The sequence below is a fragment of the Paroedura picta genome, chromosome 7, assembly GCF_049243985.1.
Source record: "Paroedura picta isolate Pp20150507F chromosome 7, Ppicta_v3.0, whole genome shotgun sequence".
Classification (NCBI taxonomy): domain Eukaryota; kingdom Metazoa; phylum Chordata; class Lepidosauria; order Squamata; family Gekkonidae; genus Paroedura; species Paroedura picta.
In genome coordinates this window covers 62,903,973-62,921,787 of record NC_135375.1, presented here as the reverse complement: position 1 = coordinate 62,921,787, position 17,815 = coordinate 62,903,973, and the positions used below count along the sequence as shown (strand labels likewise).

The following is a 17,815-nucleotide window of genomic DNA, read 5'->3' as shown; positions in this document are numbered from 1 at the left end:
AAAGTGGTGTGGAAAACACGGCTAAATGCCCTCCCCCCTGTGAATTGTAGTGCTGCAAAAGTTCACATCCAAGTGGGGATTTACCCAAAATATATCTTCTCCAGATGTAAGTAATTCAAGCACCTGATTTGCTAGTACAGAGCTGGATATTTATGGGAGATGATGCAGGTGATAAATTGTCAATGAGTCAGAGGATGAAAGCAAAGATGGTGAAATATGGAGTGCAAGGCTTGATCAGAGGTTCACATATGCAGGCTTGATTTATATCTAAAACCACAGACAGGAATATAAGTAGTGCATAAGTAGCATGGAGATTAGTCTCTAGCATATTGTGCCCTTTAGGGTTGACTTGGAGACTGTAGTTTATTCTGGAATATACTCCCTTGTGATTGAGGCACAGTAGCGCAGTAAACCTGCTCCCCTGGGGTTGTTCTTCCTGGGTTAAAGAGTTGGATCCCTTTCCTTGAAAGATAGGTATACTCAAAGAGGGGGGAAAACCTGTTTAATTTTCCTGAAAGGGGGGAAGTTAGAATGGGGGGGGGGGTTGTAGAGAATAGGCAAGATTAGGGCTGGTTTGTTCCCTACAAGGGATAAAAATAAACAGTCTTGTGACACCTGAAAACTAACAAAATTTTATTACTGCACAGTCCACAAAAGTTTAGGCTAGAATAAAGTTTCCTATGATTTTTAGGTACCCCAAGATTCCTGTTTATGCTAGCTGTTATAGACCAATAGGGTTAAGTGCCAATTTTAAAAAAGATCTCTGGAAATTATCAGTGAACTTTCTTTTTGAGGTAAACCAATACTGCCAAGTTTACATCCAATTATTTGTTAGGAATAAGCATCTTTGATAGTAATATAACAATAAGATCTCAACCAAGCAAACATATTACCAGAGTTCTTCCGTATGCAACAAGAGTACGTGAGTGTCAAAACAAACATTAACATAGGAACTGTAATATAGCCCCCCTCCAATTAATTTCCATTAGAAGGACAACACAGTATTACATATGAAGGTTGCATAAGAGGCAGTTCTCTCCCACACTGTGTTTTTTTAAAAGCGGGTTATGGGTTACAATGCTTCTGCACTGCAACATGGAAAACTGCCACTTTTTTATTGCTAGAAACAGCACTGTAACATAACACAAATTTCTTTTAAAGGCTGATGTTTAGGGATGGAGTGGGAAGGGAGGATGGTGATGAGGAAAAGGGTGTGGACAAATGACTCAAATGGCAGCCACAGGAGAAACCCCAAATACATTCATTTCTTTATTGGGCAACCCTGAATTAGATTTCTCCTTGACTGATGAAATCGCTGTAACCGAGAATTTCCAAAACATATGGTATGTCAGAAGGCACTTTGGGTCTGTGCCTGGAAAGGTGGATTGTAATGCAGAAACAGATGGAAAACTTGGCCTTTTAAAAATGCAAATTCAAATTATATCACTAGGGCAGAAATGGTCCCAATTGTACCTGGACAGAATCTGAGATGTGCTGGTCAGTCTTGTTGCAGGAGTCCTTAACTTCAATTATGAAGTTGACATACTTGTGAGAGTATACTTTTAGCTGTTGCCCCCATTTTGTAGAATCCCTTGCTTCTTGATGTGCAGAAACCACACTGTATCCTGTCTTCCACATGAAAGAGAGTGCCAGTATAGTATTTTGGTTAAATGTTAGACTACACTTAAAGAAACCAAGACCTCAGTTTGCCATGACATTCATTTGGGTGCCTTTGGGCTAGGACTTTCCTCTCAGCTTCCTTTGGGCTAGGACTTTCCTTTCTGCTCTCTGATATATCACAGCAGATAAATAATCATGTCTTCCTCGGAGGGAGAGCAAGATAAAGAAAAACTGAAGCCATAAATTATTGACATTCTTCTTTTGAATTGTCTGAAAGATGAAAGACTAGCACATTGTTAGTATGCTGGTAATTGTTTGGTGTTGTTTTTGTGTTTTCTAGCTGTTTCTATATATTGAATGTTCGGTCTGTTCTGTTTGTATTATTATTTATCACATGGCATGTCTATAAGATAGCCTATGATTGTCTGGCTGCCAGACAAGAGATGTTGGCAGGTGGTTGGCCATTGCTTGCCTCCATGTCATGACCCTGCTATTTCTTGGAGGTCACCCTTTCAGTGTTTGACATGGTTGACCTTGCTTAGCTTGACAGGTTTGGGCTTTTCTGGGCAATCCAAGTCAGGTAATTTTTTTGTATGTATTGTGTATTCATATTTAGAGTAGTTGTTATTCATGATCCCTTGATTGTTGTTGAGAGCAGAAAGATGGGATAGGAATATTCTAAATAAATAAAAATACAAAACAAATAAAAGCAGCAGAAAAACTAATAACACAAACTGAAAATTCAGAAAGGCATGTTAATCAGAAATCCAAAGGACAAATAGTGAGCAGGTTTTGGCAGGAAGAAAGACAGGAAAATACCCAGGAGATTGGGGGAGGGGGGGGAAAGGAATTTAATTGGAATAACAACTGGGAGAAAAATAATAGATGATAAAGAGCCCTCCATTCTTAGAGTAATGTTCTGTATTTATTTAGACATATGTAAGGTGCACGTCTTGGAGATGTCTTCTCCACAGTGGAAACCCAAGAATGTTTACAATGTTGTCCCCCATCCTCCGTTTTATCTTTACAATAGCACCTGTGAGGAATGTTGTGTTGTGAAAGTGAGTGAAAATCACCTAGTGAACTTCTGTGGCAAAATGAACATTAGAATTTGGGTCCTTCCAATCCTAGTCCAACATGCTAAGCACTATAATATATTCTCCTTTCTATGTCTTTCAAAAACGTCTTTTCAAGCCTTGCTTGTCATGTCCTCGTATATTGCTAGTGGGAGGTCCAGTATGAGTAATCCAGCAGGAGAAGGAAAATGAGCCTATGCCTCAATCATTTTTAACACTGAGCAAGGGCTGGTAGCTCAGATTGCTTCAGGGCCATTAAATGGCCCAATCCTGCCTTCAAATCCAAAGGAGGACATGGAGGACACAGCTCATACTCATTGTTTATTCAACCCACCTTTGTAATTAGTGTTAAATACGTTTTTGTCTTTGAATGTGGCAGCTCTGTGTAGCCATCATGGTAAATAGTCCTTTGATACTCCCCCCCTCACTCTTTAATGATGTTATCCTTTCAGTTGTGTCTGACCCTCGGCAATTCTATAGGAAAGTTATGCCCTCACTCTTTAAAGATAGGCAATTCACCCCCTCCCAAATTCTATCGTATTTTATTATTAACAAGTGCCTTCACAATGGCATCCCCCATCTAATGAAATCTCAAGTGAAGTTTAAAAAGGGGAAAAGAAACAGTCATTTCTTTTTCTGGGTAGAAGCAATTATTTTTAAAAGGTTTTCTGACTTTTGATAGCACTTGCTCTGATGGGCTTGGTGAACTATTTTATGAACACCAGAAGCCCTATAAAGAAGGCTTAGCTGCATTTCTTGATAAAAATCAAGTTGAAATGATTATATCTTCAACAGTGGTTCTGAGCAAGAGATAGATGTTTTACCCCGATTTATAGCTATACTTATGTTGGTGATTTAGTGGGTGGCAGTTTTGTCACTGTGTTAGCAACTGAAATATTGCCCCAGAACACTGGCAATGGGCGTTGTGTTACTGGATATGCTATCTTATATCAGGATGTAAAATTACTATTTATATATTATTTAAAAATGTTTATCTCACTTCTTCATAGCACCCAGTGATTAACCAAGAACATTCCACCAAAAGCGCTATGAAAAACACAAATTATCACTACAAACATAACACCATTTCATTTTCCAAAGCCTGAAATAATAAGACAGCTTTTTAGATCTTGCCAGAGAAGAGGTCCAATGCGTCTCCTTCAGTAAGCCATGGGCATGTCCCTTTTTAGTAACCCAGCATGCCTTTTAACACCTCCTTGGCCCATCCCTAGCTTTGTTCATGTTAAGAAACATGCCATTCTCAAAAGAAGCAGAGCAGTGCTGAGTAATAAGGAAAGCTAAAAAAGGAGTTTGAGGCAAGTTCAAAATCCAGTGTGCTTTGGAAATGTGATGCATACATTTGGGTCATCTGGAGTTTCATGTGCAGATCTGGAATTTGAGTAAGTCTCCAATTAATTTCCTAACAAAATGAATTTCAGCTCCAGTCAGAATATTAACAGCTGGCAATTGTATGTTGGTGGTGTGAAGGAGAAGATGCAACCCTATTCACCTGTTGGTCCTCCAGGCCATAACAAGGGCCAAGCTGTCCATCCCATTATTACTGCAGCTCCAGCAATCAGATACCAACCATAGCATACCTTTGTGTCACTAAGTAACATTTCCCATCAAACTCAGGAAATCCAGTGAGCATTGCTTACTCATGGTCTCTGCAAGACATAACTGGTCTGAGTGGGCCTGTAGTAGAAAAGTCCAGTTCTATAAATCACTAAAGGTTGTTCACATATGCAGGTTCACCAGTTTAATGGGACACTGCAGATATAACAGAGCCAGAACTTGCCCCGACACAGTGCTTTAGGACAGCAATTCCAAACATTTTCAGGATGGTGACCCACAAGCTCAGATTTACTTGGTATGGAGACCTATCCAGGGCTGACTGAAGGTTTTTTCTATTTTGTGCCCTAGGCAAACTATGATCTTGGCACCCATCTAGTTCAGCATTCCACTTACTGTACTGGCTAATCTGTTTTTTTAGAGAAATCAACAAACGCTGCACAAAGGGTGCAGCTGCCCCCACTATAAACACCAAGCAAGTAACATTCTGACACGTAAATATAGAAGTTACATTCTAGCCTTTGACATGTTTTACTTGAGCAACATACATAGGATCAAGCCCTATGAGGAAAGGCTGAGGGACTTGGTAATGTTTAGCCTGGAGAAGAGGAGGTTGAGAGGGGACACGATTGCTCTCTTTGGAAGATTGTCAGAGGAGGACAGGGAATGGTTCCTGTTGGCAGCAGAGGATATGCCTCACAGTAATGGCTTTAAACTAGGTGTAGAATAGTACTAACTAGATAACCAGGAAATAAATTTTCATAGTCAGACTAGTTCAGCAGTGGAATCAGCTGTGTGAGGAGGTGGTGAGCTCCCCCTCACTAGCAGTCTTTAAGCAGCAGCTGGACAGATACTTATTATGAATAGTCTAGGCCAGTGGTCCCCAACTTTTTTTTATCACCGGGGACCGGTCAATTTTAGTGAGGCCTGGGGGGAGGTAGTCTTTTGCTGAGGGATGTCGCTGCTGCCAGAGCCCCTGCTACACTTGCTTTCCCGCCAGCACCCCTGACTTTCCACTGCCCGCTGGGGGGTGCTGCCAACAGCAGCTGTGTGGTGTCATGCCAAGAGGGGGCCCCAGCCATGGTGGCTGCTGGAGAGCACCAAAGGCACAGTGGTGGGGCACAGTGGTGGGGCAGCCCCCGAGGCAGCAGCTGGGGAAGAGGATGAGGAGGATCTGCGGCCCGGTACCCACTGATCCACAGACCGGTCCCTGGACTGGGGGTTGGGGACCGCTGCTCTAGGCTTACCCTGCATTGAGCAATGGGTTGGACTATATGGTCCCTTCCAACTCTATGATTCTATGAAGTGAAGACAAATATTAACTAATGTATACTGTGGAAGATAACACTTCAAGGGTCAGATATTGATTTCAAAAGTCCAAAAGAGAATAATGGGAAGGGAGAACTGGCCAGCTGCCCATTTTCAGAGACTTCACAACCCACTTTTGGATTCTGATCCACAGGTTGGGAAACACTGCTTCCCCAGCAGAAATTTAATATTTTAAATGCTATAGAATCTGATAAATGTATCTTAATAAAATTGTTTTTGCAGGCAGTCCTTAATGTCAGTGGTATGGGGCATCAGGTGATAATATTCGACTTTTCTGCCATAAGAAGTATGTGGGAGATTCGGGTTAAGAAGCACAAAGAACGGCAGAAAAAGGAGAAGGAAAGAATGGCCCAAAGTGCATTAGAAAAGTAAGAAAACATATTTTTCTTTTTAATGTACCTTAATTATAAACTGAAACAATTGATTACTCATAGACAACAATGATTTATTCATTGTTTCATATTTTCATTTGAAGGGAATCTATACCATTGTACTGTATATTTTAATGCTTTGTAATTAATCCAGTGTAAAAAGCAAAATACATGCTTATTATATTATCCATAAACCAAGCTGCTTCAGAACCCCATCACAGGATGTTTTCAGTTTTATGCTTATGTTGTTACATTTATTGGAATAATTACAGTGCCTGAACAATTGGGAGCAACTGTGAAAAGTCACTGTGTATTGGGGACTATATTTAATGCCTGATTCCATAGTTATGGGAATAGAAGAAGAACTCAGCTAAATTGTATAAAGATTCATTACTGCCAAGTGCTTCCAGGAAGCCCTGAAATTTGACTTCCATATAGGAACTAAAAATCAATTAACAATGTAGCTTTCCTCTGGCAAAAAGAGTCCTCCAGAAGTTGAACATCATGCTTCTTCAAGAGCAAAGATCCTTGCACCAGTGTTAGAAGAAGGTTCCAACATTAGTAGAAAGGAAACTTTGGATGCATACAAAGAACTGTCATGAGATCTTTCCACCAGACATTGTTGACCTACTCAGGGTCTTCAAGGTAGCTTCATATGCTCACCAGTAGTGCCTCCCAATGATGTTCCAAAAATACAGCATCCTAATACTTGCCATTATGAGAAATTTGTATATATTAAAATATTCAACATTTTAAGAAACATTAGCATTCACTCAGTATCATTAAACGAACAGTTTAAAGGTAAATATAGAAAATGTTTCAACTACATATCCCATCTCCTCAAATTGTAATGCTGATGTTACTATTGTGAAAGGCAACATATCAAATAGTGGTTTTGTCACTTGAGATTGTTTTGCACAGGCCTCAGAAGAAATCTATATAGATTTTATTTTTTCACATCTTATAGAATGCAGATGAAAGCCTATGAGATGGCGGTGAAAGTCAGTAAAACGCAATTTTTACTCGGCTACCATCGCATCTGCAGACTCACGCCCAGCTCAATTGTTTAAGGTAGTTCGATCCCTCACTGCCCTGATTGATGGGCAACAAAACAGTAGCCAATTGGACATCAGCTGTGAGGCATTTGCGAGTCATTTTGCGGACAAAATCTCGACACTCCGCCACGACCTCCCTCCAACCTTAGATACAAAAAGTGAACTAGAGGCCCCTTGGCCGTCTTTGGAGAAAACTATGAGTAACTTCAGATGACTCACGCTGACCGAAGTGGACAGGATTCTAGCGACAACAAGACCAACTACATGCCCACTAGATCCTTGCCCATTCTGGCTCCTAAAAACAGCTAGCATAAAGATAAAGGGCCCCCTCCGGGAGATAATCAACCTATCTCTCACAACAGGAGAATTCCCGGAGGGTTTGAAAGAGGCTGTGGTACGTCCACTGTTGAAAAAAACATCTCTAAACCCACAAGAGCCTAACAACTACAGGCCCGTTTCGCACTTAGCGTTTCTGGGCAAGATGATAGAAAGGGCAGTCGCAAACCAACTGACGGAATACCTGGAAGAAGCTTCGGTCCTAGACCCATCCCAGTCAGGCTTCCGGCCTGGCCATGGGGTAGAGACAGCGCTAGTTGCCCTGACGGACGACCTCCGTTGCCAGTTGGATCGAGGCGGGTCGGCACTGCTGATATTATTAGACCTCTCAATAGCGTTCGACACAGTCGATCATGAGCTTTTAGCTTGCCGCCTCATCGATGCTGGAATACGAGGGACAGCCCTTCAATGGCTGATCTCCTTCCTCCAGGATCGTGGACAGAGGGTTGCAATATGAGAGAAAACATCAGACCACCAGCAACTTACTTGTGGAGTCCCACAAGGAGCGGTCCTCTCTCCTATCCTATTCAACATCTTCATGCACCCTCTTGCACAACTGGTACGGAAGTTTGGGCTGGGTTGCCATCAATATGCAGATGACACCCAGCTCTTCCTCCTGATGGATGGCCGCCCTGACTCTCCCCCAGAAGCATTAGCCAGCTGCCTGGAAGCAGTGACGAGATGGCTCAAGCAGAGTCGTCTGAAGCTCAATCCTTCAAAGACGGAGGTCCTGTGGCTAGGTAGGAAGGGTCCTTGCGAGGAAGCGCGCCTGCCCACCCTGGATGGTGTGCAGCTCTCTACGGCTCACTCCGCCAGGAACCGAGGCATGATTCTGGACGCCTCCCTCACAATGGAGGCCCAGATCACAAAGGTAGCGCGGCTGACATTCTACCATCTCCGCCAAGCCAAACTACTAGCGCCCTACCTGGCCCCGGAACACCTAGCCACAGTGATCCATGCAACAGTCACCTCTAGACTGGACTTTTGTAACTCGCTCTATGCAGGCCTGCCCTTAGCCCTGACCCGGAAACTACAACTAGTTCAAAATGCAGCAGCCAGGATCCTCACAGCAACACCGTGGAGGTCTCATATCCGGCCTATTCTCCATCAGCTACAATGGTTACCAGTTGAATTCCGGATCAGACTAAAGGTTCTGGTAATTACCTTCAAGGCCATATGCGGTCAGGGCCCAGTGTACCTGAGGGACCGCCTCCCCGCCTATACCCCCAAAAGAGCTCTGCGCTCTACTGCCTCCAATCAGCTAAGGATCCCTGGCCCTAAAGAAGTCCGCCTGGTCTCGACCAGGGCCAGAGCATTCTCTGTCCTGGCCCCCACCTGGTGGAACGAGCTCCCAGAGGAGATCAGGGCCCTGACGGAGCTTAAACAGTTCCGCAGGGCCTGCAAAAAGGAGCTCCTCCACCAGGCATTTGGCCGAGACCAGATGTAATCAATCAATGACCAAGGGCCCCAGCTCCCCCCCCTCAGAATCCCATCAATAAGCCCTGGACCTGTTTGTATTACTATATTGTTTACTGTTATACTGTGTTGTTATTTGGTTACAATTATTAGTTATCAGTTATACATGTTCTACAGACTGTTTTATGTATTGTTCTCTGTTATAATGTAAACCGCCCTGAGCCTCCGGGGAGGGCAGTATAGAAGTATGATAAATAAATAAATAAATAAATAAATAGATAGATAGATAGATAGATAGATAGATAGATAGATAGATAGATAGATAGATAGATAGATAGATAGATAAATAAAATAAATACCTCTAAATTTTATGGTACACTCATAGAAATTAAATATGATGACATTTTTACTGAAATATTTATTACTAGGGGCAAAGCCCGTTGTCTCCAAGAATACAACGGGTGCTAGAGCTTGGCAGTGGGAAGAGGAAGGGGAGGAGTTGTCCAGTCTGTAAGGGCATGGGATTGAATGTTGAGGCCTACTGCACAGGGTTGTTGTGCAGATGAAACAGTTTCATCTGCAGAATAACACTGTGCAGTGGCCTCAAACCTGCAGAGAGTTGCAAAGAAGAAAGACACATGGCTTGTCTGTGTCTAACCCCTGGCCAGAGCAGTATTTTAAGGAGAAGGGGCTTTTCTGTGGCCTCCCTGTCAGGCAACTGTTTGGCAGAAGGGGAAAGTCCCCCCCCTCTCAAAAGGAAGGCCCTTAGGCTCCCCTGCATTGCTCTTGGTAATGCCTCCCTCCCCTCAGTCAGGGCCTGTCAGAGGATCCTTCGCAGTAGGCCTGAAGGGGGGGGGGGACCTCCTGCCAGCTCTGTCAGGGTTCTGAGGCAATTTGCAGTTGGACATGACAGTTAGGACAGCCTTGGGGCGAAAAGGGCTGGCGCAGCCTCTGTTCTCATCCCCCTTGGCAGCTCTGCTGACCTCCTCTCCCTGCGGTGGTCAGGAGCAGACTGGCAGCCAGACTGGGCTGGGTGAATGGAATTTTGGTCTGTCCTGGTGAGGGGCCAATTGGAAGGTGCTTCGCGTGCCTCCTCATTGGCTACTTGGCCCTGGATGGACACTTGGAGGGCCCAATCAGGAGCCACTTCGTGGCTCCTGATTGGGCCCTCTGAGTTTTTATCCTGGATAGGGCCCGCCCTAACTCCTCCCCAGGTGGCCTTACCCTTTTATTTAACCGCAGGAGCGGTTAAAGATAAATAATTTCTGACCAATAAATGGCTGCCAAAATTGCACCTATTTTTATTTCCATTCTTCTATGAGCATGTGTCTGGCCTATGTACAAAAAAAAAGAGATTATTTATTTGACTTTTATCCCACCACTCCCAGACAAGTTGGCTCATGGTGGTTCACAATATCTAAAATATAAAACCCATAAAATACAATAAAACAGATAAAACAACACAGATGGTGAACACATAATCCCATATTAGGCCCCTAGTCTAAGGTGACCAGATTTTAACGTTGGTAAAGCGGGACACCATTGACCGGGGGGGGGCTTGATTACAAATTTGGTCTATATGGAGCAACAAAAAGTTTCATGGAATGCATAGAATGCAAGAATAGTATTGTAATATATATATATATATATATATATATATATATATATATATATATATATATATATATATATATATATATATATATATATATAAATTTCAACATAAGTACCATTTGCCAGGTACCCCCAGATGTCCCTCCAAAAGTGGGACAATCTGGTCACCTTACCCTAGTCTCCAGTTTTCTGTTCCCGGCTGCGGCAATTAGGTGTAAACTGGGGGCAGTGGTAAGCCCCCTTCCAGGGGGTCCAGATTGTACAAGGACAGGGAAGGACCCGCTCTTATCATCCTGTATTCTGCCCAACCTCAACCAAAAGCCTGGTGGAAGAGCTCCATTTTGCAGGCCCTGCGGAACCCAGAGAGTTCCAACAGGGCCCTCAGCTCTTCTGGGAGCTCATTCCACCAGGCAGGGGCTAGAACTGATAAGGCCTTGGCCCTGGTCAAGGACAGGTGTGCTTCCTGGGGGCCCAGGACCCTCAACAGATTCATACCCACCAAACAAAGTACCCAGGTGGGGCATAAGGAGACAAGCGGTGCCACAGATAGGTAGGACCCAGGCCATGTATAGCCTTAAAGGTCAAAACCACCACCTTGACGGAAACAGACCAGTGCAGTTGTTTCAGGAATGGCTGGACATGGGCCCTCCAAGATAACCCGGCTGTAATTTCTGTGTCAGGGATAAGGGTAGGCCCACATAGAGTGAGTTACTGAAGTCTAATCTGGAAGTGACTGTTGCGTGGGTCACTGTGGCCAAGTGTTTCGAGAACAGGTAAGGTGCTAGTAGCCATGCTTGGCACAGAAGGAAGAATACCAAGCAGGCTACTTTCGTGATCTGAGCCTTCATAGATAAAGAGGCATCAAAGATCAAACCCAAATTCCTGGCCATTTGTGCAAATATAAGTTGCACCCCATCCAGGCATGGGAGACGCGCTTCTTGGTCCTGTCCCCTTCTATCCAGCCACAGGACCTCCTTCAGCAAGAAATTTGAGGACATCCTTCTCCTTCATCTGCAGGACATCAAGGCCTCTGGACATTGTGGAAGCTTCCTTTAAAAACAACAACAGGAAACATGGTGGTAATGCTGTATGGAGGCCTTTTGGAGTCCAAAAGCAATTTTAGATTCTTTTAAGTGTTGCCTTTTTTTCTAGTTCTGATAAGAAAAGTATAGTGACATTTTTCTCAAGATCCGAGGAGCAGATATACAGTCAAAGCAATTTTTTGTGGCATTTAACAGCCATCAAATTAATTTTGTTGCACAATTTTATGGCTTACAGTTTAGTTGTCAATCGTTTGAAATGGTCATTTGATTAGAGTGCATACTGTAATTATAAGAACTTTATTTTTAAAAATGGAACTGTAAGAAATCTGTCACAATACTATGTTAGCACAACTAAATATAGAGTCCTATAAAATGAATATGATTCAATCAACACAGGTGTGATCTGTTCCACACTAGCAGAGCTAGTGATAATTAGGCATATCAAGATTAATAATTAAGTAAACATGTAAGAGTAATGAGCTGGAAATTTCCAGGATTTGGCCTTTTTTATTTAATATTAGATAAGGTAAGATGAGGATTGGAATCAGTTTAATCTTAAAAACTATTTTGGAGTCTGTCTGCTTTAAGGTGTATTATAGAACATTTTTATCTATTTTGGTATCATTTACTGGTTTCTGAGTATGTTTTTTTTACCAGTTTGCACGTTGCAGACATAGTTTATCAGTTTGTATTTTACACATGCTACAGTAGTTAATCTAGGGTTTTAAAAAACAGTTTATGAAAATAACCAACTAAAGGCAGTGAAGTTTTGACAGGCTGGATACATGTTATGGTTTTTATATTATGGGATGTAGAGTTCTCAATTGGTAGTCAAGTGGTGTGGATGCTGTGTCCCCTGCACCACTGGAGCATATTTTTGGGGAGAGGTAAAAACCATGAGTAATTGTTATTGATTGTAGTACAAGAATATAACACCAATCATCAAAGTGGGTTAATGATAGATAACCACATTGAAGAACAGAAAATTTTAGTGATGATAAATCCTTACCTTATTAATTATTCTATATATTTCTGTTAAAACTATATTTAAAATTATTTAATCTATATTTGCGTGATCTCCCCGGTTTTCTGCAGTTCATAAGTAGCCATCCCCCCATTTTGGGGAAAAGACCCCCCCTTTTTAAAAATTAACCCCTTTACTTTTATTTGCTGATGACACCGTCATCCTGTCCAGATTGTGTGTTGGTCTCCAACAGTACCATCATGTCTTCATGGCATATTGTCACAACAATTGGAAATAAACTTTGAGAAAACTAAGATCTTAGTTTTTGCTAAAACCCACTATAAATATTCATGGAAGATTGATGGGCACAGTATTGAACAGGTGTCCCATTTCAGATACCTTGGCCTCAACTTCTCCTTTAACAACAAATGGGCACATCATAGGAAACAGATTGCCAAAACCATGAAAACATCCCTAAATTTCATTTATTCTGTGAAATTAATCCTGCAAATTTTGTATGGCATTCCAATCTTGATCCTTGACCTTAATAATAAATTGGAGTCTCTACATTCCATGTTCTTAAGATCCTCATTCAAGATACCCAAAAGTGTCACAAATCGGACCATCTTACTGAATTAGGTCAGCAACACCTGGCTTTGAAAGCTTGGCTTTGACTTTCAAATATTGGCTGAAAATTCATTTCTCAGCCTACTCTGGTAGCCTGCTATGTGACCTATTTGCAATCCATTCATTTCCAGTTGGCACAATAGAATTTTACTTAAACTGAAAAATATTGGGCTCGATATCGTGTGGCTTATGGGTCTGAATGAAAAAGATATTTTCAAGACAATTTCACTTAGACTCGAGGATATTGAAATGCAAACTTTATCTTCGATGTAATACCTGTTCCCCCCAATTTTGGGGCATTTCATCCAACTATAAACTCCTACCAATTTATCTCTTTGAGCTGGATTCTCATTTGGCTGGGAGGGCCTTCTTGCCAGAGTCAACTCCTTCCCCTCAAGTGTATATTGGGGAAGATTTCATCAGATTCCTGCCTTCAAAAGACTCTGTCTACATGGTTGTAATGTCCTGAACACACTAGCACATATTGTTTTGGAGTGTCCAGTCTTCTCTCCCGAACGAGCTTTAATCCAGTCATATTTGAGGGATTTAAATTCCAAAGTCAATTCTAAATCCCTCATTAAATTAATGCTTTCAAAAAGGATCACATTAAACTTGCCAGGGTAGCCGAGGCCCTTGGAAGCATGTTCCAAATAAATAACTTATGTTTGAGAATGCAGGAACATAGTATTGTCTAATACATTTTGTTTCCTTGGATTGTGTTTATGTATGCCAATAAAAGTTGAGTCTGAGTCACACATAGGACTGAGCAGGCCTGCTATCGGATAGGTCTTTACAGCTAAAAACCTTCAGGGGGTGCTGCATGCTGGTGTAGGAACTTGTTTCCACTTGGGGATTATATGCTTCTGCATAGCAGTGCCCCCTACCTTCTGTTCTTCTTTTGCTACTGAAGGAGAAGGTCATTTTTTTTTTAGTCTCCAGCTACAGTTAAGAGAATTTAATCTGATTTGTTGAAACTATGCTGGCTTCTGGGTCCTTTCCATGACTAAGAAAGCCCTTTTTATGAAGTGCTTCCAATGTGGACTGAAGATGACCCAAGCTGACAAATACAACATTTGTTCAGTTTGGGTGAAGGGCATAGTGTCTCCACATGCAAGGCCTCCTAATGCTTCATTCCTTAAACTTGGATGGGGGGTAGGGTGTCAACACATAAGGCAGCATTGTGGGAGAAAGCACTTAAAGCCTTAGAGTCCTCGTCCAAGCCTGCCCTTGATGTGTTGGGCTCCACCTCCAGAATCTGTGTCTCAGCATACTTCAGCTGTGCTCCCGTCAGGCTCATTTCACCTCTTCTGAGACTCCATCTAAGAAGGCTAAAGGGGAAACAAAGGAAAAGTTTAAATCAGTTCCCCAGGAGAACACTCTTATCTGCTCTCTTAAGCAAAAGTCAACTTACAGGAGAAGCCCAGTGCCCCATCTTTGGGTCTGAGATCTCCACTTATTTCTGTCTCTGTTGAGAAACGAAAACCAAAAAAGGAACACAACCCAACCTTAAATAATAAAACAATAAAATAATGTAAAAATGTTGATTATTATAGTGCACAATTAAAAACAGAATAAAAACTACATAAAAACTATACAGAACTAACAGCATATAAGACCAAACGCGTTTCGACCCTACTGGGTCTTCCTCAGTGGTCAGAACTGTGACAATACACTCTATATAAAATATTTTAAACTCATAAAGTTTAGCTTAGTGGTTGAATGGGATCCTGGAAAACAATGAAAAATATCAGAATGAGCATGATTTAAAAAGGAGAGTCTAATATGTAAATCATTCAAACATGAGTGGTGACTTAGTGTAAATTATGGCTCCAGCCAATATATGTAAATTTTAGACTTTTTGGAGACCACCTCCTATGACATATGCCTAGGGTCACCACTCTGTAAAAATAATAAAAAATAAGTGTCTACTTTTGAAAAATCAGAGTAAAATTGCCCATATTACCAACAGGATATCCCCATACATACCTTCGATATTATATAATTCTGTGCTGAGAGTGTATCTCATGTGCGTCAGAAAAAGAAGCTATATCATTGTAATGGGGAGGAAACTATTTATGCCCATCTTTAAGGCTGATGTAATTCTGCTGCTGTTGCATCAGCAAGTGTCTGTGGACTGGCCTTTAAGTCCTGCAAAAAGATGTGTGTGTGTAGGGGGGGGGAAGGGGGGGGAGAAAGAGGGGGAAGACACCATCTCAAGTCTACCAGCTGCAAAGTAAAATACAATTATACAACATTGATACATATTAAAATATTAAAATGCCGACATCCAGTCCATCTCCTCATTCAGGCCACGTGTAAAAGAGTTCGGCTGGTTTTATCCAAAACAGTTCTCTTTTCCTCAAAAGTTTGGATGATATATCTGCTGATGTAAACTCCTGTTCGATGGCCCAGAATCGCAGCTGCGTCTCCGTGGGTCCAGCTTCCACAAAGTACTTTGCCAAGGGAGCTGCTAGTTTCTTACATCTAATATTGCTCCTATGTTCACATAACCTTGTTTTTAGGTTCCTAGATGTACAACCCACAAATTGTCTTCCGCAAGGACATTCAATCACATATATGACATAACTGCTTGAACAATTTATAAATTGTCTTATGTGGTACGTTCTGATGAGAAGACATAACTTACTACATGGCCAGGTTCCACCTGAGTCTGATCCAGAACAAATGGCCATGGTTCTATTGTCTCAGCCCCAACTACATGATGTCTCCAGGATATTTGGAGGAATGGAGTGACAACTTTGTAAGACCTATGGATGAAAGTTTGTACTATTACACTCACTGCCTTCAGCAGCCATCTTTCACAGACTGCGTTCTCCTACTCCTATAATAAGAGAAGGAACAGTGATTGAATCTGACAGATCCAATACAACTTTGGATCTGAGAGCAGATGAGAGGCTGACCGTCTCAGGTATTTCACATGGAGTCTTTGAATATTTGGAGAACATATGATTCATATGGCCCAGTGTCTTGAGATAAAAGCCATTACCTCAGCATAAACTCAAATATAGAATTCTGAACTGAATTTCCCAGGATTATTGTTTTTCCAGTGTTGGAAGGCCTTGAGGACCTCATGCAGCAACTGTGGCAAAAACCTGTATCTCTCCAGGCTACCTGCAGTCATTTGACTATTTGACAACCACCTTGGTTACAGAGGAGTTACTGTCAAAGGGCCATCAGGTACACTACTCTGCTATACCACAGATAAAGGAGAAAACTGGATGTCCCAGGTTGAAATTTATATTTTTCTGCATTTTAATATTTTAAAATTACTGGAACTTCCACTGGAAGATGTGTTCTCTTGCTAAAGGTCTGCATATGGAGGCCATTAAACTAAACATTAAGTAGCAAATTAATGTGGGTTGGTATCTTGCAGATTTAGATGTGCAGGCCATGGTGAGCTTCATCATATTCTGGTACCACACTTGGTTTAAGATGCTTTCTTAGATAAATAAGCACAAGCAGATTGTCCCTTGGAGTCCTACATTAATCTACATCCCAATTAAAGCTGAGGTCTTTGTGAGACAGCCCTGGCATCAGTATAAGAAGATTATCACTTTTCTGGCTCCTCAGTGTCAGCTTCCTACTCCAAGGCCATTTACCCTACAACAGGATTATCATAGGCATAAAGCATTCCAGTTCACCTAGGTTGAATTAGTAACAGCCCTCTTCTAGAGAGGTAACTTCATCCCAGCAGTCATTATTCTGAGCAGGATCATTTGCCACAGTGTGGAAGGCTATTACCTCAGATGTGTGGGGTTTAGCTATGGTGGATTAGGTTATAGATTAGAATTTAAGTCTATTCCTCCTTACTTTTTACATGTAAGGGGGTCCAACCAAATAGCTTTGGGTCTTACCCATACTTTGGCAATTGACAAGGACACTATAGAGGAGGTTACAATGTCTCAGGCACCAGAGGGTTTCTTCTCTTGTATGTTACTAGCAGATAAGAAAGATGGGAGAATTAAACACATTTTAGACCCAAGAAAATTTAATGTTTTTCTTCATGTGTCAAACTTCCATATGGTGTCCATTCCATTGAACGTTGCATATGGTGCTTCCCTCCCTCTGGCCACAGGATGAGTCACAGACAGCAGAGAGGGACCCCTCTGGGACAGTAGGTGATGAGGCCTGATTGGGGGGGGGCATAAGGAGGCTCTTCTGTAACAGACAGTTTCAACTTCAGGAACTCCAGGAACTTCAGCTGGCCACTTTCAAATGGTGGGTGTAGAAGAAGAAGAGGAAGAAGAGGAAGAAGAGGAAGAAGAGGAAGAGGAAGAGGAAGAGGAAGAGGAAGAGGAAGAGGAAGGAAGAAGGAAGAAGGAAGAAGAAGAAGAGTTGGTTCTTATATGCCGCTTTTCCCTACCTGAAGGAGGCTCAAAGCGGCTTACAGTCGCCTTCCCATTCCTCTCCCCACAACAGACACCCTGTGAGGTGGGTGAGTCTGAGAGAGCCCTGATATCACTTCTTAGTCAGAACAGTTTTATCAGTGCCATGGCGAGCCCAAGGTCACCCAGCTGGTTGCATGTGGGGGACTGCAGAATCGAACCTGGCACGCCAGATTAGAAGTCCGCACTCCTAACCACTACACCAAAATGGCTGTTGGAGTTGACAGTTTAATTCTGACCAACTGTTGAGGGTTGTTGGATTTTAGTGGGAGAAGGGCTAGGAAGAGAGTTGATTATGAACTGCAAGTATTTTATACCTGTAATACTTAGAGGGTGGGAGAAAGGAAAACAAAGGAACAACCAAACTGCATATACCACCAAAATAA

At 42.1% G+C, this 17,815-nt stretch overlaps 1 protein-coding gene across 8 annotated transcripts in view; it reads left to right on the top strand.

The window, feature by feature from the left end:
* Positions 1-17,815, top strand: part of LRRC2 (leucine rich repeat containing 2) — a 179,880-nt gene that overhangs the window by 109,605 nt on the left and 52,460 nt on the right. For 7 of the 8 annotated variants that reach the window (XM_077344525.1, XM_077344527.1, XM_077344524.1 and 4 more), the window contains one exon: positions 5,820-5,965. In XM_077344525.1, the coding sequence (XP_077200640.1) occupies positions 5,841-5,965 (125 nt within the window). In that variant the 5' untranslated portion in view covers positions 5,820-5,840. The remainder of the gene's footprint in view (positions 1-5,819; positions 5,966-17,815) is intronic. The other variant, XM_077344531.1, reaches the window with a different exon arrangement.